Here is a 27,457-nt window from a genome sequence, read left to right on the forward strand (position 1 = left end):
TCCGGACGATGCGAGTGGCCATCTTGGTTGAGGCAGTTGGTTTAATGCTTTTTTTTTAAACGATTTCGAAGAATCATAGACATTAGATAATCAATGACTGTGTTATAAATTATCGTTATTTCTGTCATTTAGAGAAAACAGGAGTCATAACAAGGTGGATATGTCCCTATAGCCGGAAATTGTATGAGAGTACCAAGATGGCGGATAGGGCCCAACCAATGGGGAAGTGTGTCAGTCGTTGTTAGGGAAACAGTTGCTAAGCAGCTGAGTTGTTGCGGACAGAGGAGCAGCTGCTGGAGACGCATCAGAAGGTGAGCACCGAGTCCTGTGCATTGTGTGATACATACAGTAATGGCGCAGGGACGGGGAGATGGCACCAGGGCAAAATATGGGGAGCAGCCGTGTCCTGTGCATTGTGTGATACATACAGTAATGGCGCAGGGACGGGGAGATGGCACCGGGGCAAAATATGGGGAGCAGCCGTGTCCTGTGCATTGTGTGATACATACAGTAATGGCGCAGGGACGGGGAGATGGCATCGGGGCAAAATATGGGGAGCAGTCGAGTCCTGTGCATTGTGTGATACATACAGTAATGGCACAGGGACGGGGAGACGGCACCAGGGCAAAATATGGGGAGCAGTCGAGTCCTGTGCATTGTGTGATACATACAGTAATGGCACAGGGACGGGGAGACGGCACCAGGGAAAAATATGGGGAGCAGTCGTGTCCTGTGCATTGTGTGATACATACAGTAATGGCACAGGGACGGGGAGATGGCACCGGGGCAAAATATGGGGAGCAGTCGTGTCCTGTGCATTGTGTGATACATACAGTAATGGCGCAGGGACGGGGAGATGGCTCCAGGGTAAAATATGGGGAGCAGCCGTGTCCTGTGCATTGGGTGATACATATAGTAATGGCGCTGGGACGGGGAGATGGCACCGGGGCAAAATATGGGGAGCAGCCGTGTCCTGTGCATTGGGTGATACATACAGTAATGGCGCATGGACGGGGAGATGGCACCGGGGCAAAATATGGGGAGCAGCTGTGTCCCCAAGGAGGAGGACTAACGCTCCGGAGATCTCCTCCACGGTCCTGCGTGTTTTATTAGTGCAACGACTACATATTGTCTGAATGTCTGTTTAGAGGGGTTAATAAAATGGCGTTGTCAGTACGCACCACATACATGAGCGTGCACAGGCAAATATACCATATATGACCTATAGGGGGCGACATTACCTAGAGCCTCATATAAATACACCCCCCCAGAGGCCCTGATAAAAGGGACCCTCAACCAGACCATCCTAAATCCAGACCCTCAACCAAAACACCCTAAATCCGGACCCTCAACCAGACCACCCAAAATCCGGACCCTCAACCAGACCTCCCTAAATATCGACCCTCAACCAGACCTCCCTAAATATCGACCCTCAACCAGACCATCCTAAATACAGACCGTCAACCATACCACCCTAAATACAGACCCTCAACCAGGCCACCCTAAATACTGACCCTCAACCAGACCACCCTAAATACTGATCCTCAACCAGACCATCCTAAGTCCGGACCCTCAACCAAACCACCCTAAATACAGATCCTCAACCAGACCACCGTAAATACAGATCCTCAACCAGACCACCCTAAATACAGACCCTCAACCAAACCACCCTAAATCCGGACCATCAACCAAACCACCCTAAATCCGGACCCTCAACCAGACCACTCTAAATCCAGACCCTCAACCAGACCACCCTAAATACAGACCCTCAATCAGACCACCCTAAATACAGACCCTCAACCAGACCACCCTAAATACTGAACCTCAACCAGACCACCCTAAATACAGACCCTCAATCAGACCACCCTAAATCCGGACCCTCAGACTACCCTAAATACAGACCCTAAATCCTGACCCTCAACCAGACCACCCTAAATACAGACCCTCAACCAGACCACCCTAAATACAGACCCTAAATCCGGACCCTCAACCAGACCACCCTAAATACAGACCCTCAACCAGACCACCTCAAATACAGACCTTCAACCAGACCACCCTAAATACAAACCCTCAATCAGACCACCCTAAATCCGGACCCTCAACCAGACTACCCTAAATACAGACCCTCAACCAGACCACCCTAAATACAGACCCTCAACCAAACCACCCTAAATACAGACCCTCAACCAGACCACCCTAAATACAGACCCTCAACCAGAAAATCCTAAATACAGACCCTCAACCAGACCACCTCAAATACAGACCTTCAACCAGACCACCCTAAATACAAACCCTCAATCAGACCACCCTAAATCCGGACCCTCAACCAGACTACCCTAAATACAGACCCTCAACCAGACCACCCTAAATACAGACCCTCAACCAAACCACCCTAAATCCAGACCCTCAACCAGACAATCCTAAATCCGGACCCTCAACCAAACCACCCTAAATCCAGACCCTCAACCAGACCACCCTAAATCCAGACCCTCAACCAAACCACCCTAAATCCGGACCCTCAACAAGACCACCCTAAATCCAGACCCTCAACCAGACCACCCTAAATACCGACCCTCAACCAGACCACCCTAAATACAGACCCTCAACCAGACCATCCTAAATCCGGACCCTCAACCAGACCACCCTAAATACAGACCCTCAATCAGACCATCCTAAATCCGGACCCTCAACCAGACCACCCTAAATACAGACCCCCCCACCAGGCTACCCCTAAATGAATGACCCCAGGCCGGACTGCACCTTAAAAGAAACAAAATAGGAGGGTGTTCCAGCTTCTTAAAAAATTCTTATCAAACTTTACTGATCCACATTGGGAATAAATAAAAAAACTCCTAACCAAAAGTGAACCTCTGGGGGTAAAGTGACGTACGATCTTTATCAAAGCTTCGGTAACGCGTCGCTTTACCCCCAGAGGTTCACTTGTGGTTAGGAGTTTTTTTATTTATTCCCAATGTGGATCAATAAAGTTTGATAAGAATTTTTTAAGAAGCTGGAACACCCTCCTATTTTTTCTATTCGTCTCGTCCTGTCTTCACGAAGTTCCGTGCATCTGTGGGTCTGATGAGCTGGCTGTGGTCTTCTACCATTTTGTTCTTTTACCTAAATAGAGACCCCAGGCCAGACTACCCCTAAATACAGACCTCAGACTGGACTACCCCTAAATACAGACCTCAGACTGGACTACCCCTAAATACAGACCCCAGGCCGGACTACCCCTAAATACAGACCCCAGGCCGGACTACCCTGAAATACAGACCCCAGGCCGGACTACTCCTAAATACAGACCCCAGGCCGGACTACCCCTAAATACAGACCCCAGGCCGGACTACTCCTAAATACAGACCCCAGGCCGGACTACCCCTAAATACAGACCCCAGGCCGGACTACTCCTAAATACAGACCCCAGGCCGGACTACCCCTAAATACAGACCCCAGGCCGGACTACTCCTAAATACAGACCCCAGGCCGGACTACCCCTAAATACAGACCCTAGACCGGACTACCCCTAAATACAGACCCCAGGCCGGACTACCCCTAAACACAGACCCCCACACCGGAATACCCCTAAATACAGACCCCCGACTGAATTTCTTCTAAATACAGACTACAAACTGGACTGCCCTGATATAAAGACCGAGCTGTGAGACGTCAGTACAAGTTTTCCTGCTGCCTGTGCTCCCTCAGCGATGGCTGCCCCTACATGTGTGTGATCTTGCCTCATCTTCTCCCCTCTGCCAGGTAGCCATGCCTAGCACCGCCGCGCTCTCCGGGGTGAAGCCTCCCATTCATGAGCAGATCACGAAGCTGCAGAAGAAGATTCAGCTCCTGGGTAAGAAAGTCTGCGGTGGGCTGCACAACTGCTGGTGACCCGGATTTGGGGGCCGTGAGCAGTGCGGACCCAGTAGCCCCTAAATGTATTTGCCGACGTCGCAGCATCTCGTGGTAATGTAGTGCAGCGGTCGGGCATAATGCACATTGTAATGGACTGTTGGCAGATGGCGACCACAAGGCGTACCAGGAGAGCGCCAGCTCCACCATCCACAAGAACCGGGAGACCATTCAGTTCCTACGGCAGGAGAACAAGAAGCTGCACAAGAAGTTGGCCGACACCCTTGCGGTAAGGTCCAGGAGTGGCGGGCTGATGTGTAGCTCACCGTAAGCCCGATTTCATGAAAAGGCTCTGGGTGTGGTCGCTTGTTATGGAGTTGGCACAGAACGTTCTCAGCACCATCCATTTCCTTGCTCTGCTCCTCAGGGGGACGAGAAGGTGATTAAGGAGGCTTTCCACAGTCACGTGGTGGAGAGGGCGGCCATGAGGAGCAAAAGCGGACAAGTAAGTGATTATGTGGTGATACGTGGCATAGTCCATGGTCACTTAAAGGGACGCTCCAGTGAGTCCCTCAGGAGAAGAAGACATGCCAGACTGCAGTGCTGTATCTGCTGGCTGACATGCCATGGCTGACAACTGCACATCTCTATTGTCCTATTTAATCACACTGTTGTGTATATTATCTGAGCTTTGCTGTTCCAGCTCTTACAAGGTGACCTCCCAGCACTAGGTATCAGCTGTTCTGTGCGGGTGCAGGGTGTCTGACCCTCCCTGATCTGATGTTGATGACCTAGCATAAGTCTTCTGTCAGCCCTCATCCCCTGCACCTCTTCTGATTAGTATACCTGACACAACAATGTGTGTGCGTCTCACTGCAATGATGCCAGACCTACAAATCAGAATCCGGGAAGGAGGAGGATCTCAGGGCTCGTTTTCAGCAGGGAAGGAGGAGGATCGCAGGGCTCCTTTCAGGCAGGGAAGGAGGAGGATCACAGGGCTCCTTTCAGGCAGGGAAGGAGGAGGATCGCAGGGCTCCTTTCAGGCAGGGAAGGAGGAGGATCGCAGGGCTCCTTTCAGGCAGGGAAGGAGGAGGATCGCAGGGCTCCTTTCAGGCAGGGAAGGAGGAGGATCGCAGGGCTCCTTTCAGGCAGGGAAGGAGGAGGATCGCAGGGCTCATTTCAGGCAGGGAAGGAGGAGGATCGCAGGGCTCATTTTCGGCAGGGAAAGAGGAGAATTTCAGGGCTTGTTTCCAACAGGGAAGGAGGAGGATTGCAGGGCCAGTTTCCGGCAGGGATGGAGAAGGATCGCAGGGCTCGTTTCTAGCAGAGAAGGAGGAGGATCGCAGGGCTCATTTCCAGCAGGGAAGGAGGAAGATCGCAGGGTTTGTTTTGGACAGGGAAGGAGGTGGAATGCAAGGCTTGTTTCAGGCAGGGAAGGAGGAGGATCGCAGGGCAGATTCAGGTAGGGAAGGAGGAGGATCGCAGGGCTCATTTCCAGCAGGGGCGGAGGACAATCACAGGGCTCGTTTTCGGCAGAGAAGGAGGAGGATCACAGGGCTCATTTTTGGCAGGGAAGGAGGAGAATTTCAGGGCTTGTTTCCAACAGGGAAGGAAGAGGATTGCATGGCACGTTTTGGGCAGGGAAGGAGGAGGATTTCAGGGCTTATTTCCGGCAGGGAAGGAGGAGGATCGCAGGTCTCGTTTCTGGCAGGGAAGTAGAATTGCAGGGCTTTTTTTTCCATCAGGGAAGGAGGAGGATCTCAGGGCTCGTTTCCGGCAGGGAAGGAGAAGGATCACAGGGTTCGTTTTCGGCAGGGAAGGAGAAGGATCACAGGGCATATTTCCAGCAGGGAAGGAGGAGGATCACAGGGCATATTTCCAGCAGGGAAGGAGGAGGATCACAGGGCATATTTCCAGCAGGGAAGGAGGAGGATCACAGGGCATATTTCCAGCAGGGAAGGAGTAGGATCACAGGGCATATTTCCAGCAGGGAAGGAGGAGAATCGCAGGGCATATTTCCAGCAGGGAAGGAGGAGGATCACAGGGCACATTTCCAGCAGGGAAGGAGGAGGAGGATCGCAGGGCATATTTCCAGCAGGGAAGGAGGAGGATCCCAGGGCACATTTCCAGCAGGGAAGGAGGAGGATCCCAGGGCATATTTCCAGCAGGGAAGGAGGAGGATCCCAGGGCATATTTCCAGCACACAGGGTTCGTTTTCGGCAGGGAAGGAGGAGTATCCCAGGGCATATTTCCAGCAGGGAAGGAGAAGGATCCCAGGGCATATTTCCAGCAGGGAAGGAGAAGGATCACAGGGCATATTTCCAGCAGGGAAGGAGGAGGATCCCAGGGCATATTTCCAGCAGGGAAGGAGGAGGATCACAGGGCACATTTCCAGCAGGGAAGGAGGAGGATCCCAGGGCATATTTCCAGCAGGGAAGGAGGAGGATCACAGGGCACATTTCCAGCAGGGAAGGAGGAGGATCCCAGGGCATATTTCCAGCAGGGAAGGAGGAGGATCACAGGGCACATTTCCAGCAGGGAAGGAGGAGGATCCCAGGGCATATTTCCAGTAGGGAAGGAGGAGTATCCCAGGGCACATTTCCAGCAGGGAAGGAGAAGGATCCCAGGGCATATTTCCAGCAGGGAAGGAGGAGGATCCCAGGGCATATTTCCAGCAGGGAAGGAGTAGGATCACAGGGCACATTTCCAGCAGGAAAGGAGGAGGATCGCAGGGCATATTTCCAGCAGGGAAGGAGGAGGATCACAGAGCACATTTTCAGCAGGGAAGGAGGAGGATCCCAGGGCATATTTCCAGCAGGGAAGGAGGAGGATCACAGGGCATATTTCCAGCAGGGAAGGAGGAGGATCCCAGGGCATATTTCCAGCAGGGAAGGAGGAGGATCACAGGGCATATTTCCAGCAGGGAAGGAGGAGTATCCCAGGGCATATTTCCAGCAGGGAAGGAGAAGGATCACAGGGCATATTTCCAGCAGGGAAGGAGGAGGATCCCAGGGCATATTTCCAGCAGGGAAGGAGGAGGATCCCAGGGCACATTTCCAGCAGGGAAGGAGGAGGATCCCAGGGCATATTTCCAGCAGGGAAGGAGGAGGATCCCAGGGCATATTTCCAGCACACAGGGTTCGTTTTCGGCAGGGAAGGAGGAGTATCCCAGGGCATATTTCCAGCAGGGAAGGAGAAGGATCCCAGGGCATATTTCCAGCAGGGAAGGAGAAGGATCACAGGGCATATTTCCAGCAGGGAAGGAGGAGGATCCCAGGGCATATTTCCAGCAGGGAAGGAGGAGGATCACAGGGCACATTTCCAGCAGGGAAGGAGGAGGATCCCAGGGCATATTTCCAGCAGGGAAGGAGGAGGATCACAGGGCACATTTCCAGCAGGGAAGGAGGAGGATCCCAGGGCATATTTCCAGTAGGGAAGGAGGAGTATCCCAGGGCACATTTCCAGCAGGGAAGGAGAAGGATCCCAGGGCATATTTCCAGCAGGGAAGGAGGAGGATCCCAGGGCATATTTCCAGCAGGGAAGGAGTAGGATCACAGGGCACATTTCCAGCAGGAAAGGAGGAGGATCGCAGGGCATATTTCCAGCAGGGAAGGAGGAGGATCACAGAGCACATTTTCAGCAGGGAAGGAGGAGGATCCCAGGGCATATTTCCAGCAGGGAAGGAGGAGGATCACAGGGCATATTTCCAGCAGGGAAGGAGGAGGATCCCAGGGCATATTTCCAGCAGGGAAGGAGGAGGATCACAGGGCACATTTCCAGCAGGGAAGGAGGAGGATCCCAGGGCATATTTCCAGCAGGGAAGGAGGAGGATCACAGGGCATATTTCCAGCAGGGAAGGAGGAGGATCCCAGGGCATATTTCCAGCAGGGAAGGAGGAGGATCCCAGGGCATATTTCCAGCAGGGAAGGAGGAGGATCACAGGGCATATTTCCAGCAGGGAAGGAGGAGGATCCCAGGGCATATTTCCAGCAGGGAAGGAGGAGGATCACAGGGCATATTTCCAGCAGGGAAGGAGGAGGATCCCAGGGCACATTTCCAGCAGGGAAGGAGGAGGATCCCAGGGCATATTTCCAGCAGGGAAGGAGGAGGATCCCAGGGCATATTTCCAGCAGGGAAGGAGGAGGATCACAGGGCATATTTCCAGCAGGGAAGGAGGAGGATCGCAGGGCATATTTCCAGCAGGGAAGGAGGAGGATCGCAGGGCATATTTCCAGCAGGGAAGGAGGAGGATCCCAGGGCATATTTCCAGCAGGGAAGGAGGAGGATCCCAGGGCATATTTCCAGCAGGGAAGGAGGAGGATCACAGGGCATATTTCCAGCAGGGAAGGAGGAGGATCCCAGGGCATATTTCCAGCAGGGAAGGAGGAGGATCACAGGGCATATTTCCAGCAGGGAAGGAGGAGGATCACAGGGCTCGCTTCCAGCTGCTACTGACAACTAATGCAGCCAACGGACCCGGCTCCTGCAAATTGACTTACCGGTACTCATCTCTGGTCATCAGTATCACGGCCCCTTTAACCACTTGATAGAAGAGGAACAACCAAGTTAGCGGTGATAATAATATAATTGTGTCCCCAGGCTGCCGTCCAGCTGATGGACCAGAAACTCTGCGACAAGATCAAGCGTCTCAACGCCCTGCGCCACCAGACGGACGGACGGAGGAAGCGCTTGGAGGAGCTGCAGACTGTATATAAGCAGAGCTGTGGTGAGGAGGAAGACAAGCCCGAGAAAGATGGCGGAGCGGTACAGGAGGAGCAGGTGATTGCGGCCTAGGGGTCGGCTTGTGGACAAGGCAATGTTGTGGGTGATAGTACACTGCGTCCTTCCATCTGGCTGAGCAACCCAAACACTAAATCATGGGGTCGTTTAGACGCCCTTCATCCTCCCACCAGCATTTCTAAAGGCAATGAGTCTCCATCATTTCTATCCTCCCTGGTCCACCTGGTCAGGCAGATGTTCCCATATCTACATAATCATTTAGGACCATTTTGAGCTTGTGTCAGCAGCCATGTTGCTTTTCAGGAGTGGGAAGGACGTAGGTTAAGGGGGTCAAACAGAATTAAAAAAAAAGACATGGTGGCTTTCTTCCAAAAACAGCCGCTCACCCACCAAGAGGTTGTGTCTGGCATTGTAGCTCAGCCATCTTTACTTCCATGGAGCTGCGCTGCAATACCAGACACAACCCATGGACAGGTGTGGCACTGTTCCTGATTCTGTACCGCCCCTTTAAGCACTGCCTCCATATGATGGCACTATACATCCATATAATCCTGTGTCTTCATCTTCTACTTGTTTCATCCGCAGATTGAAGCCTCAGAACAGGAGGAAACTCCTCAGCAGGTTATTAACTAATTATCTATTAATTGCAAACCTTCTTGTGTCTCCTGTGCCTCTGACGGAGGCCGCTACATAATCCCATCTAATATATGTAGACAGCAGAAACTTGGACCTGACGTCTGAGAATCTTTATCACATCGGAGGATACATTTGAGGCATCTTGGCTGGCTTACATTGGGCTCATCTGCACCTAAATTCTGGCACAGATGGGGACATTTGGTCCATATGAGGCCCCTATATTACTGCCTATGGGTCTGAAAGGAACAAACAAGTCTCTTAGATGGGGTATCCAGGACGTAAATGGGTTGTCCAGACTTGGGGTTCAAGTCTGCAGTCAGGAGCAGCAGGTGCAAGACCGGTATGTGATTTCAGATCCATGCAGTCACGTGCCGACTAGACGTGCCCGGCCTCAAATGAGTGAGGATGGACACGTCTAGTCAGAATGTGACCGGAAGTCTGTGAATCACAAACTTGCGGTCCCATGAGCACCCGCTTCTGGCGCCGGGGAATCCTGACTAAGAGGATTCACAAGCCTGGACAACCCCGTCGATACCAACGAGTTTGCCCAACAGTCTGATATGTATGGTGGTCCTGGACAGATGATTGTCGAGGATATAAAGGATCCGGCGTGTCCCATTTCAGACTGATCCTTTTGTTCACGCAGGGATGTCCGGCAGCGACTCTCTCATGAACACAGGAGCGTACGTCTCCAGTGTATGGGAGAGACAGCCGGGATGTCTGCCAGCCGGTGACCCATCAACAACCATCCAAGGTGTATGAGGGCAGGGTGGGCTTTATCTAGGTTGATGATACCTTATATCAGTACTCAATTTTTTTTTTGCACTTTCATTTTATCCTCTTTTCTTCCAAGAGCCACAGCTTTTTATTTTTCTGTTGACGTTGCCAGTCAGTGATCAGGGAGATGCTTGTAGTCAGACCCCTACCCATATGATATTAAAGGGGGTGTCTTAACTTCATTTTTTCAGGAGCTAACTGCTCCCATACCTCGGCTCCCTGCTTCACCGCGGTACGGTGAATTCCTGACGTTTCACAGTTCATACCAGTAACATGGTGGCACCTCTGGTCCGAAATATGCTCTTTGTAGTTGAGGCAGCCTTGATCCTGCTCGTATTTTATAAGTCCTAAGGACGGGTCATCCCCTCTCCTGAGAACAGGTCATCCCTTCTCCTGAGGATGGGTCATCCCCTCTCCTGAGGACTGGTCATCCTCTCACCTGAGGATGGATCATCTCCTCTCCCGAGGACGGACCATCCCCTCTCCCTCCTGGAGACGGGTCGTCTTTTCTCCCTCCTGAAGATGGCTCGTCCCCCTCCCTGAAGACAGTTTGTCCTCTCTCCCTCCTGAGGACAAGTCATCCCCTCTCCTGAGGACTGGTCATCCTCTCACCTGAGGATGGATCATCTCCTCTCCTGAGGACGGACCGTCCCCTCTCCCTCCTGAAGACGGGTCGTCTTCTCTCCCCCCTGAAGATGGCTCGTCCCCTCTCCCTGAAGACGGTTTGTCCCCTCTTCCTCCTGAGGACGGGTCGTCCCCTCTCCTGAGGACGGGTCGTCCCCTCTCCTGAGGACGGGTCATCCCCTCTCCTGAGGACGGGTCATCCTCTCTCCTGAGGATGGGTCATCTCTCCTGAGGATGGACCATCCCCTCTCCTGAGGACGAGTCATCCCCTCTCTTGAGGACGGGTCGTCCCCTCTCTTGAAGACGGGTCGTCCCCTCTCCTGAGGACGGGTCGTCCCCTCTCCTGAGGACGGGTCGTCCCCTCTCCTGAGGACGGGTCTTCCCCTCTCCTGAGGACGGGTCATCCCCTCTCCTGAGGACTGGTCATCCCTACTCCTGAGGACGGGTCATCCCCTCTCCTTAGGACGGGTCATCCCCTCTCCTGAGGATGGGTCATCCCCTCTCTTGAAGACGGGTCGTCCCCTCTCCTGAGAACGGGTCGTCCCCTCTCCTGAGGACGGGTCATCCCCTCTCCTGAGGACTGGTCATCCCTTCTCCTGAGGACTGGTCATCCCTTCTCCTGAGGACTGGTCATCCCTTCTCCTGAGGACGGGTCATCCCCTCTCCTGAGGACGGGTCATCCCCTCTCCTGAGGACTGGTCATCCCTTCTCCTGAGGACTGGTCATCCCTTCTCCTGAGGACTGGTCATCCCTTCTCCTGAGGACGGGTCATCCCCTCTCCTGAGGATGGGTCGTCCCCTCTCCTGTGGAACAGAATATATTTTCCATTTGGTTGTGTGCCATTTGGGGTGGCAGAACTTATTTTTTGGGATACACCAGGAACCATTACCCCTCCTGTCTCCCTCTATAATTACTCCATTATTCTATACCTTTTAATGGACAGGTTTTAACCCTTTACATGCCCTCTTCCTCCAGTCCCTGCGCCTATTGGAAAATCGTCTGGAAAAAGCACAGCTGAAATTACAGGAATCAGGGCACATATACAGCGTGTACCAGAAGCTGAAGGACCATATGCAGGTGATGTACGGGACCCCCTCTCCTCCCCACCCCATGCCGTGTTATGTCAGAGGGTCCCGAGTTGTACTTTACTTGGCTACCATTTCTGCAGGAGGAAAGCCTGACGTTTCAGTCACAGCTGGATCTACTGGAGGCCGAGATCCTCCGACAGAGGAATGAACTGAAGGAACTCCAGATGATGAACAAAGATGCGGTGATGTCACGGGATATGGCCCGGGTATGTGGGGGGTGGCACGGGTATGTGAGGGTGGCCTGGGTATGTGGGGGTGGCCTGGGTATGTGGGAGGTGGTCCGGGTATGTGGGAGGTGGTCCGGGTATGTGGGAGGTGGTCCGGGTATGTGGGAGGTGGCACAGGTATGTAGGAGGTGGTCCGGATATGTGGGAGTGCCCGGGTATGTGGGAGGTGGCCGGGGTATGTAGGGGTGGTGGCCCGGGTATGTGAGGGTGGCCCGGGTATGTGAGGGTGGCCCGGGTATATGAGGGTGGGCCGGGTATGTGAGGGTGGCCCGGGTATATGAGGGTGGGCCGGGTATGTGAGGATGTCCCGGATATGTGGGGGTTGGACCAGATATGTAAGGGGTTACACAGTAAAATCCCATTTACACAGGCTGATTTCAGCGCATAAACGAGAGCCAGTTGACTGTAAAGAGGCGGATCAGAGCTCGGGTAATGGCCCGTAACGTCACTCTGTCCCCACACAGCATACATATGTTGTCAGCTCATCCCACTACACATGTAAATGGACCATTAATGTGCAAAAGGGGCAGTTAGGAGGTCTCTTATCACTCACCCAGTCCACGAATAGGCAAGTTCCTACCTCTGATGGGCAAACGGCTGTTTAGGGTTCTCCGACACCCACCATTGTTTCGTATTATCCTCCATTACAGACAGAGCTGCAGCAGCAGGAAGAGGAGTTTCACCGCGAGCGCAGGGAGAGGGAGCGGGTCCTTCAGGAGTACAAGCGTCAGGCAGAGGAGAGACGCATGTACGCCGAGCGCGCGGAAAGAAGAGTAAGTAGCCATTAGTGACCAGCAATGGCCCATCTTCTAAACCCACCGATGCTACTGCTAGCTCATCCACTAGGGGCAGCATTGGGCATTACTGCACATAAGCTCCCCCTAGTGGTGGCACCTGACAGTTATAATTTTGGCCATAGATTTTTTTGTAGGATCCGATAACTATCTACACGTTTTTAGGCTCAGCGTGTGACTTTGCCAGGAGAGGACGCTCCTACCGACATCCAACTGGTATCTAACGGACAGGAGGAAGAAAAGGCAATCAGGACCTATCAGGAGGCTTTTCAGAGGATAAAGGAGGCCACGGGGGTGACAGATACACAGGTGAGAGGCCACAAGGTTGGAGATGGATGGCAGGATGGAAGTAGCGAGGCCACCGAGGATGAAGGAACACGAAATCTAACACTCAATATAAGAAATAGTCAGTGTGCAGCATTGTCCACCGGAGCTGAAATCCTGCACAGAACAAGGTCAATCTCTTACTGATCTTTTCCTCGTGGCAGACTTAATCTAAGCCCCCCTAAGCTAGAGTAGATATAAAAGGTTGTTACAATGGCAGGTTTTTGTAATATAATAAAATCATACCCAGAAGAATCATGTCAGAACTTATCCCACCTTTAATGTCGCCCATAATCTACAAATCTGTTGGGAAACAAGATGCATAAATGTGCACACCCTTATACTAATACTTTTTTTCACCATTGAGTATCTGGTAGCATTCAGTCGTTTTGCGTCGGGCATGTACAGATTGAGATCTCGGGAGCCGAGATTTCAATCTGCACCTCCGGCGGCCATATTCCCGAAGTCCACCGCAGGTAAAACAGTGGGAAGTGCGGGAGCTCCGCTGACATTTTCTGAAAGCCCAGGGCAGCATCGCACACCCCCTCCTACCATCCCGAGGCCCGCAGCATCGCCCCACTCCTGCCGCCGCCAGCTTCCTGCAGCAGGAGCTTTACCGCCTGTATTCCCGCTCCACCACAGCCGCCACCTCTCCCCCCCCCCAGTAAGCTACATTCGGATTATAAGACGCTCCCCTATTTTCCTTACAAATTTTATGGGGAAAAGTGCTTATAATCCGAAAAATACGGTAGGTTTTGGTAAAACACAGCCGGACTTGGATAATTTTCTTTGTAAGAAAAGGCTTCTGTCTTGCCACCCTCTGTAACACTATTGGCCAGCACCCCTACATGGTTCCCCTTCCCCCTCCATGCAGGGACGCTGACATACTGCCCTGGTCACGCGGCGTGGTCCCCAGCGTGCTCCCTGTCTCCAGTTGTGTGAAGGCATTTAGAGTGCACTTGCAAGATGGCTCCCATTCAATAACTGGGAGGCATCTTGTTTAAAAGACACCCTCCCCAGTAGGGAGATGTCAAGCAACACAGTGAATCTTTAGTGAGAGAGGTGGTCTCCTAGTGAGTTGTGAGGTTCCGTGGTCCTGGTGTGGTCAGAGTCATGAACCCGAAGTCCTTGTTCCTTGTGTGGCCAGTCTTGAACCTGAAGTCCCTGGTCCTGGTGCGGCCACTCGTGAACCCAAAGTTCCTGGTCCTACATCGACCAGTCAGGAACCCGAAGTCCCTGGTATTGGAGCAGCTAATCTTGAACCCTTAGTCCCTGTTCCTTGTGTGACCAGTCCTGAACTCTTAGGTCCTTGTCCTTGTGCGGCCAGTCCTCCTGAACCCGAAGTCCCTGGTCCTAGTGCAGCCAGAGCCTGAACCTCGTTCCCCAGTCTTTATGAATGAGTATCCGAGACCTGTGTTTCTGAAAGTGTGCCTGAGTACCCCGTATATCTGGACTGCTACAACCGGCCTCCGAAACAGCCCTCTCTGAGACTCTGTGTCAGTAACCGCTCTGCAGAGGATCCTGAGCCTAGTAGTCTGAACAGAGCCTGTGTCAGTGTCAGTAACTGTTCTACAGCCAAGCCTGATTCCACAATAAGGAGCTCCAGTGAACAACAGATGGCCGCTTAGCTACGCCCCTCCTAGGTACGCCCGGCCCCATGGCACAGTAGGTCCGCTAAACCAGAGGTCCCCAACTCCAGTCCTCAAGGCCCACCAACAGGTCATGTTTTCAGGATTTCCTTAGTCTTGCCCAGGTAATAATTGCATCACCTGTGCAATGCAAAGGAAATCCTGAAAACATGACCTGTTGGTGGGCCTTGAGGACTGGAGTTGGGGACCTCTGCGCTAAACCACGTGCGCCACCTGCTTGCGTAACTATTTACTTGACCATGGGCCCCAGTCCTCCTTGCACTCAGAGCTGTGTCAGCAGCTGAGGTACCAGTGAGAGGTTCCATCTGCAGTCACTAGATGCCGATTGGAAGCCCTGACATCAGCTGTGCCAGCTCAAGTTGCTTTACTTATGTTTGTGCCTACTCAACCCGAAACTTATGCCTCTGGAGTGGAACCTGTCCTGACTGATCCACCTTGGCACTGTGGGGATTCAAAGCAGTGCCGTGAGTTCCTAGAGCAGTGCATGCAGCGCTATGAAGTTTTGGGCCATCAGTTTTCTTTTGATCAGGTTAAGTTGGGATTCCTAATGTCCTACCTGGCAGGAGATGCCCCGGCATGGCTCAACCCCTTATAGGAAAGAGGTTCACCCATCACCTCAGACTTGCAGGCCTTCCTGGTGGCCTTCTGGGAGGTCTTCGATGAGCGAAATCTGGAATCTTCTGTACCATCTTGCCTTCCCAGCTTCCAGGAGCAGCCCAGACAGGTGACGCTTTTTAGGAAACCGTCACATCTGGCTCTGCCCTTCCAAAGACCACTAGTTTCTGAACATGTTGAGGCAGCAACCCGTGCCGAATTTGTGAAGGTCAACAGTGTATAGCAGGCTAAGCCAAAGCCGGAACTCAGTAGTGAGAAGGGATTGCGGTATCACTGGAATTTCCTGATTGTCCCGAGAAGTCTAAAAAACTCCAAAGCCTTTGGCTAGTAGGAGAGGCTGTTCTTGGCTGGAGTATTCCCTCTCCACCGATGACTGTGACAATATCCATGGCAAGTGGAGGCTTCGGTTCGGCGGGAAAGTTCGTGCTGCAAACTTTGAAGAGTTGGTGTCAGGTACCTGTCTGACTGCTCCTGAATTCGGTGAGGGTGTTGTCAGATGAAGGACGAGCCCTATCACAAGGCAATCAAGTCATTTCCAAGCAACTAGAGCCCTCGATTGGAGCATTGTATATGGAGAAGCTAGCCTTCCATGTGCTGTCTACTTTTCCCATAGGTGTCCGTTCTAGCTTGGAAACCCCGTGTCCCGTGTGGTGCTTCGTTGGGAACAGTTGAGTCACGAGTAGTCTGGTCCCCATATGTCCAGGTCAATCAGCAGTGTCGCCATCTTCTCCGCCAGGGCTGCTAGTCACCGACTCGCTGTGAGCTGGCGACTCTGAAGGAACGGATGCAGAGGCGATGTCCACACTCAGTCCCAATTCTTCCAGTGATCTGCTCCCAGGAACCTACCTGCCTTGTGGACGCGTCATCTTGGAGACCAGGCTGAAGATGGACTCAGAGAAGGTATCTCTTCAGTTTTAAGATGGTCTGGTGAAGAGAACGTCAATGTGGTGGAATCTTCCAAGTCTCTGCGATCCACCAACCAGGCGGAGGAACTCCAGTTTGTCCTTGAATCTACCAGGGTGGTAGCTGATCAACAAATGGAGAGATATTTCCTAATGCCAAGTTCCTGGTACTACGCCCGCATTGTCCTATGCTGAGGATGACCTAGTCGTGAAGATGGTGAGATGGTCCTGAAGAAAAGTCGTGGGAGTCCGTGAAGAAGTGTCAGCCTCCAAATTCTCTGCAGAGAGTCCTCGGTAGCTTGAAGAAGAGGGAGCGTAAGGGGGGTAGTGTAACGGTATTTGCTGGCATCCTTGCACGGTTCCCCTTCCTCCTCCATGTCGGGACACCAGCATACTCACCGCCCCGGCCGCACGACATGGTCCATGGTGGGCTCCCTGTCTCCAGCTGTATGCACGCAGCACTTCTCGGTAGCGCGCCTGTGCACGCCCCTGCTCTTAAAGGGTCAGCGTGCACATAGTGAAATGCTCCCAGCCACTTTAAACAATGAGATCCCTTTGCTGTGTTGTCAGCTGTTTATGGACTATGGATTTTACTGTAAAATGCAACTGAGAAAATGTCAGGAAAATCCTAGAACAGCGACATTGGGGTAATCAGAATCCCTGTAAACGATGGTGGGCGAGCACTGACTGCTATGTAACATGAGGGTAAATGTGATTGGCTAATTCTGAACACAACCACATCCCCAAGTATAAGAGGGTGCTCACACTTATGCAACCACATCATTTTAAATTTGTTAATTTGTGTTTTCCCCTCAAAATGATTTCAGTTGATTTCTCCATGGATTTGTACAGATTATAGGCGACATTAAAGTTCTGAAGTGATTCTTCTCGGTTGGATTTATTTTTCCGTAAGAAAAGCCTGGCATGTGTAGACTTTTTATAGCCACTGTAAGTGCTGAAAGCTTTGCAATACTTTGTCCTCCTGCAGATAGGGGAGAGGCTCCTGCTGCAGGCCGCTCACAGAACAATGTGGGGAATATATTATCTGATGCACAGATCATGACACAATTTGATGACCGCTTTACAAAATAGACCCCATTAAAGTTAACCGATTCTTCTCTGTATCCCCCACTGATTAGGAAGTGGTGAGACGCTTCATTGCCCAGGGGGAGACCCACAAACACTTGGAGGAGCTGAAGAGCGAGAATGAGCGGACTTTGGTGAGGCTTAAGGAGGAAAAAGAAAGACTGCAGGACGCCTTCCAGGAGCTGAAGTATTCGGGGGAGGCCAAGCTATCTAGGTACCTACACACAAGTTAGACAGGTGCGGCAGTTAAAGGGATATTCCTACCATAGTTAGTGTTGGCATATCTTAGGGGTGTATCAAGAGAATACCCCAATAAAATGCTGTATTTGGGCATTTGTGGTTTATACAAGAGCAAAGACCCAACGTATTCCTGCGTGTCAAATGCTTAGACGTGAGCAATTTGTTTCGCCCATTCTGGTCCTCCTTATGATTGCATGGTGTTATTGACACCTCTGGTGCGTTTGAGGCCCCCACCATGACGTTCCAGGGCCAAAAAGCAGCAAACAATCCCAGTATACCAGGCACAACCTAAAAAAGCAACCTAAAAAAGACTAACGCTTCCTGTTATGTCCATTATCCTCCATATTGGCCCCCATCGCATTCGTTGGTGGGCGGCTGAGGAAAGCTGTGATACTTCAGAGTTGGGGCCCTGATGGTGGCCCCATATTGCTGGAGATGTCTAGAATAGTTTTTAGAAATATATCCAGACCTTACACCCGTTTTACTAGTCCTGTCCCATGTGCCGCAACCGCAGCGGTCAGCAGGTTTTAGAAGAGCTCCAAGCTCATCTACAGAAGGAAGAGAAGAGACGAGACAAGTATAAGGAGGAGCTGGAGAAAATGGCCAAAATCTTGGTGGCAGCAAAGTCTGGGGTGGAGCACCTATCTACCAAAGTGCAGCATGTCAAGGTGGTGAGTACTCAGATATGGAGGGGAGCGAAACCAGCGAATAGAGAATGCAGAATTCATTTGGTATGTTTACCGCTATTATTCTCCTTTATCAGCCCAGAAGCCATTTTCCTGCAAAGGATCTGTCTTCTCAGTCAGATGAGTATGTCCTGGACATCCTGCACACGACCGACCAGAAGCTGCAGAAACTCATGGAGGAGTTAGACGGGCAGAACATTGGAGAGATCATAAGGCAGATGGAGGAGGAGGCGGTAAGACGAAGGGTCTGGAAAAACCAAGATGGATGACATGTGCAAGATCAAAAGAGTCACCTTACACAGTGTTGTTTCCATGTAAAACCTTACTGATATATATACAGTACAGAGCAAAAGTTTGGACACACCTTCTCTTTTAAAGATGTTTCTGTATTTTCATGACTATGAAAATTGTACATTCACACTGAAGGCATCAAAACTATGAATTAACACATGTGGAATTATATACTTAATTTCAGTTGTTTCACACTTTTTTGTTATGTCTTATATTCTAGGTTCTTCAAAGTAGCCACCTTTTGCTTTGATGACTGCTTTGCACACTCTTGGCATTCTCTTGATGAGCTTCAAGAGGTAGTCACCGGGAATGGTTTTCACTTCACAGGTGTGCCCTGTCAGGTTTAATAAGTGGGATTTCTTGCCTTATAAATGGGGTTGAGACCATCAGTTGTGTTGTGTAGAAGTCTGGTGGATACACAGCTGATAGTCCTACCGAATAGACTGTTAGAAATAGTATTATGGCAAGAAAAAAGCAGCTAAGTAAAGAAAAACGAGTGTCCATCATTACTTTAAGAAATGAAGGCCAGTCAGTACGAGAAATTGGGAAAACTTTGAAAGTGTCCCCAAGTGCAGTGGCAAAAACCATCAAGCGCTACAAAGAAACTGGCTCACATGAGGACCGCCCCAGGAAAGGAAGACCAAGAGTCACCTCTGCTTCTGAGGATAAGTTTATCCGAGTCACCAGCCTCAGAAATCGCAGGTTAACAGCAGCTCAGATTAGAGACCAGGTCAATGCCACACAGAGTTCTAGCAGCAGACACATCTCTACAACTGTTAAGAGGCGACTTTGTGCAGCAGGCCTTCATGGTAAAATAGCTGCTAGGAAACCACTGTAAGGACAGGCAACAAGCCGAAGAGACTTCTTTGGGCTAAAGAACACAAAGAATGGACATTAGACCAGTGGAAATCTGTGCTTTGGTCTGATGAGTCCAAATTTGAGATCTTTGGTTCCAACCACCGTGTCTTTGTGTAACGCAGAAAAGGTGAACGGATGGACTCTACATGCCTGGTTACCACCGTGAAGCATGGAGGACGTGTGATGGTGTGGGGGTGCTTTGCTGGTGACACTGTTGGGGATTTATTCAAAATTGAAGGCATACTGAACCAGCATGTCTACCACAGCATCTTGCAGCGGCATGCTATTCCATCCGGTTTGCGTTTAGTTGGACCATCATTTATTTTTCAACAGGACAATGACCCCAAACACACCTCCAGGCTGTGTAAGGGCTATTTGTCCAAGAAGGAGAGTGATGGGGTGCTACTCCAGATGACCTGGCCTCCACAGTCACCAGACCTGAACCCAATCAAGATGGTTTGGGGTGAGCTGGACCGCAGAGTGAAGGCAAAAGGGCCAACAAGTGCTAAGCATCTCTGGGAACTCCTTCAAGATTGTTGGAAGACCATTCCCGGTGACTACCTCTTGAAGCTCATCAAGAGAATACCAAGAGTGTGCAAAGCAGTCATCAAAGCAAAAGGTGGCTACTTTGAAGAACCTAGAATATAATACATATTTTCAGTTGTTTCACACTTTTTTGTTAAGTATATAATTCCACATGTGTTAATTTATAGTTTTGATGTCTTCAGTGTGAATGTACAATTTTCATAGTCATGAAAATACAGAAAGATCTTTAAATGAGAAGGTGTGTCCAAACTTTTGGTCTGTACTGTATATATATATATATATATATATATATATATATATATATATATATATATATATATATATATATATATATACAGTCATGGCCAGAAGTTTTGAGAATGACACCAAAATTATATTTTCACATGATCTGCTGCCCTCTGGTTTTTATTAGTGTTTGTCTGATGTTTCTATCACATACAGAAATATAATTGCAATCATATTATGAGTACCAATAGGTTATATTGACAGTTAGAATGAGTTAATGCAGCAAGTCAATATTTGCAGTGTTGACCCTTCTTCTTCAAGACCTCTGCAATTCTCCCTGGCATGCTCTCAATCAACTTCTGGACCAAATCCTGACTGATAGCAGTCCATTCTTGCATAATCAATGCTTGCATTTTGCCAGAATTTGTTCGTTTTTGTTTGTCCACCCGTCTCTTGATGATTGACCACAAGTTCTCAATGGGATTAAGATCTGGGGAGTTTCCAGGCCATGGACCCAAAATCTCTATGTTTTGTTCCATGAGCCATTTAGTTATCACCTTTGCTTTATGGCAAGGTGCTCCAACATGCTGAAAAAGGCATTGTTGGGCGCCAAACTGCTCTTGGACGGTTGGGAGAAGTTGCTCTTGGAGGACATTCTGGTACCATTCTTTATTCATGGCTGTGTTTTTAGGCAAGACTGTGAGTGAGCCGATTCCCTTGGCTGAGAAGCAACCCCACACATGAATGGTTTCAGGATGCTTTACAGTTGGCATGAGACAAGACTGGTGGTAGCGCTCACCTCTTCTTCTCCGAATAAGCTGTTTTCCAGATGTCCCAAACAATCAAAAAGGTGATTCATCAGAGAAAATGACTTTGCCCCAGTCCTCAGCAGTCCACTCCCTGTACCTTTTGCAGAATATCAGTCGGTCCCTGATGTTTTTTCTGGAGAGAAGTGGCTTCTTTGCTGCCCTCCTTGAAACCAGGCCTTGCTCAAAGAGTCTCCGCCTCACAGTGCGTGCAGAAGCACTCACACCAGCCTGCTGCCATTCCTGAGCAAGCTCGGCACTGTTGGTAGTCCGATCCCGCAGCTGAAACAGTTTTAAGATACAGTCCTGGCGCCTGCTGGTCTTTCTTGGGCGCCCTGGAGCCTTTTTGACAACAGTGGAAGCTCTCTCCTTGAAGTTCTTGATGATGCGATAGATTGTTGACTGAGGTGCAATCTTTGTAGCTGCGATACTCTTCCCTGTTAGGCCATTTTTGTGCAGTGCAATGATGGCTGCACGTGTTTCTTTAGAGATAACCATGGTTAACTGAAGAGAAACAATGATACCAAGCACCAGCCTCCTTTTAAAGTGTCCAGTGATGTCATTCTTACTTAATCATGACTGATTGATCGCCAGCCCTGTCCTCATCAACACCCACACCTGTGTTAATGGATCAATCACTAAAACGATGTTAGCTGCTCCTTTTAAGGCAGGACTGCAATGATGTTGAAATGTGTTTTGGGGGTTAAAGTTCATTTTCTGGGCAAATATTGACTTTGCAAGTACAGTAATTGCTGTTAAGCTGATCACTCTGACATTCAGGAGTATATGCAAATTGCCATTAGAAAAAATGAAGCAGTAGACTTTGGAAAAATTAATATTTGTCTCATTCTCAAAACTTTTGGCCATGACTGTGTGTGTGTATATATATATATATATATATATATATATATATATATATATATATATACATACATACATATATACCTCACTGGTGTGTGTGTATATATATATATATATATATATATATATATATACATATATATAGATTAATAATAATAACAACAATAATAATATATACAACTCAAGACCCGCAGGCTGTGTTTGGTGTTACGGCTCATCTTCTCCATTGAAGGGAATAGGTTTTCTGCATGTCGGGATAAGCTTTATATACCAGGGAGGGTGTGAACACATTACTTCTTGTCTCCAGTTCCAGGCGTCCATCGAGGGTAAACTTCCAGCATTTAACGTTCGCATCCCGTTACCGGCACCGGCCAAGCAGGACACATTTGATGGTAAGCGTGGAACCAACAGCTCTTGATTAGTGAATATTTTTATTTTTGGTGACTCGCTACCTGTTAATATTTGTCTACAGATGACGAGGACAGCGGAGAGGACGAAGGCGATGTGGTGACACGCGCCAGTCTAAAGAAACAGTCCCAACAAATCATAGAGTCTAAGACCAAGAGAAAGGCCCGGCCCAAGAAGAAAAAGGGGAAGCAGTGAGGGATAGCGGTGACACCCCAGTCCTGCTAGAGATACACCTAGGTCTACACTCAACAACCTGATCCACTTTGTACAGCTGTCCGGTTCCCTAGATCTACAATAACCTACCAGTCCTGCTTCATAGATCTGTAATCATCTACCAGTCCTGCTTCATAGATCTGTAATCATCTACCAGTCCTGCTTCATAGATCTGTAATCATCTACCACTACTGCTTCATAGATCTGTAATCATCTACCAGTCCTGCTTCATAGATCTGTAATCATCTACCAGTCCTGCTTCATAGATCTGTAATCATCTACCACTACTGCTTCATAGATCTGTAATCATCTACCAGTCCTGCTTCATAGATCTGTAATCATCTACCAGTCCTGCTTCATAGATCTGTAATCATCTACCAGTCCTGCTTTATAGATCTGTAATCATCTACCACTACTGCTTCATAGATCTGTAATCATCTACCAGTCCTGCTTCATAGATCTGTAATCATCTACCAGTACTGCTTCATAGATCTGTAATCATCTACCAGTCCTGCTTCATAGATCTATAATCATCTACCAGTCCTGCTTCATAGATCTGTAATCATCTACCAGTCCTGCTTTATAGATCTGTAATCATCTACCAGTCCTGCTTCATAGATCTGTAATCATCTACCAGTCCTGCTTTATAGATCTGTAATCATCTACCACTACTGCTTCATAGATCTGTAATCATCTACCAGTCCTGCTTCATAGATCTGTAATCATCTACCAGTCCTGCTTCATAGATCTATAATCATCTACCAGTCCTGCTTCATAGATCTATAATCATCTACCAGTACTGCTTCATAGATCTGTAATCATCTACCAGTACTGCTTCATAGATCTGTAATCATCTACCAGTCCTGCTTCATAGATCTATAATCATCTACCAGTACTGCTTCATAGATCTGTAATCATCTACCACTACTGCTTCATAGATCTGTAATCATCTACCAGTCCTGCTTCATAGATCTGTAATCATCTACCAGTCCTGCTTCATAGATCTGTAATCATCTACCAGTACTGCTTCATAGATCTGTAATCATCTACCAGTCCTGCTTCATAGATCTATAATCATCTACCAGTACTGCTTCATAGATCTGTAATCATCTACCACTACTGCTTCATAGATCTGTAATCATCTACCAGTCCTGCTTCATAGATGCAATTGTCTACCTGTTCTGACTTTGTACATCTACAATCCTCTATCCGCTTATCTACCTGCCTTATTTTATAGGACTAGGCACACACATCTACATGACTTGCTTAGGGTTAGTCATCTACCAGTCCTCCTAGATCTACAATCTACTACTAGTCCTGTTTCCTACATCTACAATCATCCACCTGTCCTTCATAGATTTACAATCATATCCTGCTTCGGAGATCTACAATCATTTACCTGTTCTGATTACTAGATTTACAGTCGTTGACCAGTCCTACTTCATAGATTTACAGTCTGGTCTTCTTCAGATATCTACAATCATCTATCTGTCCTGCATCATAGATTTACAATCGTCTACCTGTCCTGCTTCATAGATCTACAGTCGTCTACTTGTCCTGGTTCATAGATCTACAGTTGTCTACCTGTACTGCTTTATAGATCTACAGTCGTCTACCTGTCCTGCTTCATAGATCTACAGTTGTCTACCTGTACTGCTTTATAGATCTACAATCGTCTACCTGTCCTGCTTCATAGATCTACAGTCGTCGACTTGTCCTGGTTCATAGATCTACAGTTGTCTACCTGTACTGCTTTATAGATCTACAGTCGTCTACCTGTCCTGCTTCATAGATCTACAGTTGTCTACCTGTACTGCTTTATAGATCTACAATCGTCTACCTGTCCTGCTTCATAGATCTACAATCGTCTACCTGTCCTGCTTCATAGATCTACAGTCGTCTACCTGTCCTGCTTCACATATTTAGTCGTCTACCTGTCCTGCTTCATAGATCTACAGTCGTCTACCTGTCCTGCTTCATAGATCTACAGTCATCTACCTGTCCTGCTTCATAGAGCTACAGTCATCTACCTGTCCTGCTTCATAGATCTACAGTCATCTACCTGTCCTGCTTCATAGATCTACAGTCGTCTACCTGTCCTGCTTCATAGATCTACAGTCGTCTACCTGTCCTGCTTCATAGATCTAGTCATCTACCTGTCCTGCTTCATAGATTTAGACATCTACCTGTCCTGCTTCATAGATCTACAATCATCTACCTGTCCTACTTCATAGATCTACAGTCATCTACCTGTCCTGCTTCATAGATCTACAGTCGTCTACCTGTCCTGCTTCATAGATCTACAGTCGTCTACCTGTCCTGCTTCATAGAGCTACAGTTGTCTACCTGTCCTGCTTCATAGAGCTACAGTCGTCTACCTGTCCTGCTTCATAGAGCTACAGTCGTCTACCTGTCCTGCTTCATAGATCTACAGTCGTCTACCTGTCCTGCTTCATAGAGCTACAGTTGTCTACCTGTCCTGCTTCATAGAGCTACAGTTGTCTACCTGTCCTGCTTCATAGAGCTACAGTCGTCTACCTGTCCTGCTTCATAGATCTACAGTCGTCTACCTGTCCTGCTTCATAGATCTACAGTCATCTACCTGTCCTGCTTCATAGATCTAGTCATCTACCTGTCCTGCTTCATAGATCTACAGTCATCTACCTGTCCTGCTTCATAGATTTAGACATCTACCTGTCCTGCTTCATAGATCTACAGTCATCTACCTGTCCTGCTTCACATATATACAGTCGTCTACCTGTCCTGCTTCATATATTTACAGTTGTCTACCTGTCCTGCTTCATAGATGTACAGTCATCTACCTGTCCTGCTTCATAGATCTACAATCGTCTACCTGTCCTGCTTCATAGATCTACAGTCATCTATCTGTCCTGCTTCATAGATCTACAGTCATCTACCTGTCCTGCTTCATAGATGTACAGTCATCTACCTGTCCTGCTTCATTGATCTACAGTCATCTACCTGTACTACTTCATAGATCTACAGTCATCTATCTGTCCTGCTTCATAGATCTACAATCGTCTACCTGTCCTGCTTCATAGATCTACAGTCATCTATCTGTCCTGCTTCATAGATCTACAGTCATCTACCTGTCCTGCTTCATAGATGTACAGTCATCTACCTGTCCTGCTTCATAGATCTACAGTCATCTACCTGTCCTGCTTCATAGATCTACAGTCATCTACCTGTCCTGCTTCATAGATCTACAGTCATCTACCTGTCCTGCTTCATAGATCTACAGTCATCTACCAGTCCTACTTCATAGATCTACAGTCATCTACCTGTCCTGCTTCATAGATCTACAGTCATCTACCTGTCCTGCTTCATAGATCTACAGTCATCTACCTGTCCTACTTCATAGATCTACAGTCATCTACCAGTCCTGCTTCATTGATCTACAGTCATCTACCTGTCCTGCTTCATAGATCTACAGTTATCTACCTGTCCTGCTTCATAGATCTACAGTCATCTACCTGTCCTGCTTCATAGATCTACAGTCATCTACCTGTCCTGCTTCATAGATCTACAGTCATCTACCTGTCCTGCTTCATAGATCTACAGTCGTCTACCTGTCCTGCTTCATAGATCTACAGTCGTCTACCTGTCCTGCTTCATAGATCTACAGTCATCTACCTGTCCTGCTTCATAGATCTACAGTCATCTACCTGTCCTGCTTCATAGATCTACAGTCATCTACCTGTCCTACTTCATAGATCTACAGTCATCTACCAGTCCTGCTTCATTGATCTACAGTCATCTACCTGTCCTGCTTCATAGATCTACATTCATCTACCTGTCCTACTTCATAGATCTACAGTCATCTACCTGTCCTGCTTCATAGATTGTCATCTACCTGTCCTACTTCATAGATTGTCATCTACCTGTCCTACTTCATAGATTGTCATCTACCTGTCCTACTTCATAGATCTACAGTCATCTACCTGTCCTGCTTCATAGATCTACATTCATCTACCTGTCCTACTTCATAGATCTACAGTCATCTACCTGTCCTGCATCTTAGATTTACAAGTCTACATGTGTAGTGTCTTTCAGTCCTCCCCTTGCCGGACCTCACTGTCCGCACCCCATGTCAGCCCCCTTTCCTCTCTGTAAGTGGCGCAGACAGGGGGCAGAGGATCAGACTCTGACTTCTCATGAGGCCGCCAAGATCAGAAGTGTTGTGGGAACAGCTGCTTTGTGACGTTATCCTGAGACACGAGCGACGCTGAAATGTGACCTCTTATGTTTTCCCTATAACAAATAAATAATTCTCTAAAAAACTTGTCTCCCTCCCTGCGTTAATAACCAGAGACCTCCCTCCTGTGTATCGTGTGCCACTACGTATTGGACGTTTCCACCAGATATCGCTTTACGTATTCTCTGATTTGTTACATTTGCAGCCAAGCGAAAGCAAAATAGAAATGTATGTGACATGGTCGTCACCAGACTGAGGATCGTACACAGTGACCGCAGACACAGACCGAGCTCCACAGGTCATGGCAAAGGGCAATTCCCAAAGAAGAACTCTGATACTTCCAGGCCCATTGCTTAGAAGTGGGGATGGTTATTTGCTATCATGTCACCTATGTATTTCACTTCCTAAAGCAGGAGATTGTGCTTCTATGCTGTCCTCCTTTCAGGAGTTAGGAACATGATATTGGAACCAAAGTTACTAGTGATGAGCGAGTATACTCGTTACTCGGGTTTACCCCAGCACGCTCGGGTGACCTCCGAGTATTTGTTAGTGTTCGGAGATTTCGTTTTCATCGCCTCAGCTGAATGATTTACAGCTACTAGACAGGCTGAACACGTGGGGATTCCCTAGCAACCAGGCAACCCCCACATGTACTCAGGCTGGCTAATAGTTGTAAATCATTCAGCTGAGGCGATGAAAACTAAATCTCCGAACACTAACAAATACTCAGAGGACACAAGAGCGTGCTGGGGTAAACCCGAGCAACGAGTACACTCCTCATCACTAATAGTTACCC

At 48.9% G+C, this 27,457-nt stretch overlaps 1 protein-coding gene across 4 annotated transcripts; it reads left to right on the forward strand.

Annotated features, from left to right (window-relative positions):
- The first annotated feature begins 182 nt into the window (after nt 1-182).
- Nucleotides 183-26,740, forward strand: ODAD3 (outer dynein arm docking complex subunit 3). 4 transcript variants are annotated; one of them, XM_069767201.1, is made up of 16 exons: nt 183-311; nt 3,760-3,850; nt 4,017-4,138; nt 4,277-4,354; nt 8,449-8,628; nt 9,175-9,210; nt 11,602-11,703; nt 11,795-11,920; nt 12,592-12,714; nt 12,901-13,044; nt 17,365-17,525; nt 18,066-18,222; nt 18,315-18,470; nt 22,132-22,216; nt 22,297-22,469; nt 26,392-26,740. In XM_069767201.1, exons 2-15 carry the CDS (start codon nt 3,766-3,768, stop codon nt 22,425-22,427), a joined length of 1,686 nt encoding a protein of 561 aa, XP_069623302.1. In that variant the 5' UTR covers nt 183-311; nt 3,760-3,765; the 3' UTR covers nt 22,428-22,469; nt 26,392-26,740. The 4 variants fall into 4 exon arrangements, with proteins under 4 accessions (XP_069623302.1, XP_069623301.1, XP_069623303.1 ...); XM_069767200.1 differs by having other exon boundaries at nt 22,297-26,740; XM_069767202.1 differs by lacking the exons at nt 9,175-9,210; nt 26,392-26,740 and having other exon boundaries at nt 22,297-22,577.
- The last annotated feature ends 717 nt before the right edge of the window (nt 26,741-27,457 follow it).

Source organism: Ranitomeya imitator, chromosome 4, assembly GCF_032444005.1.
Source record: "Ranitomeya imitator isolate aRanImi1 chromosome 4, aRanImi1.pri, whole genome shotgun sequence".
Lineage (NCBI taxonomy): Eukaryota > Metazoa > Chordata > Amphibia > Anura > Dendrobatidae > Ranitomeya > Ranitomeya imitator.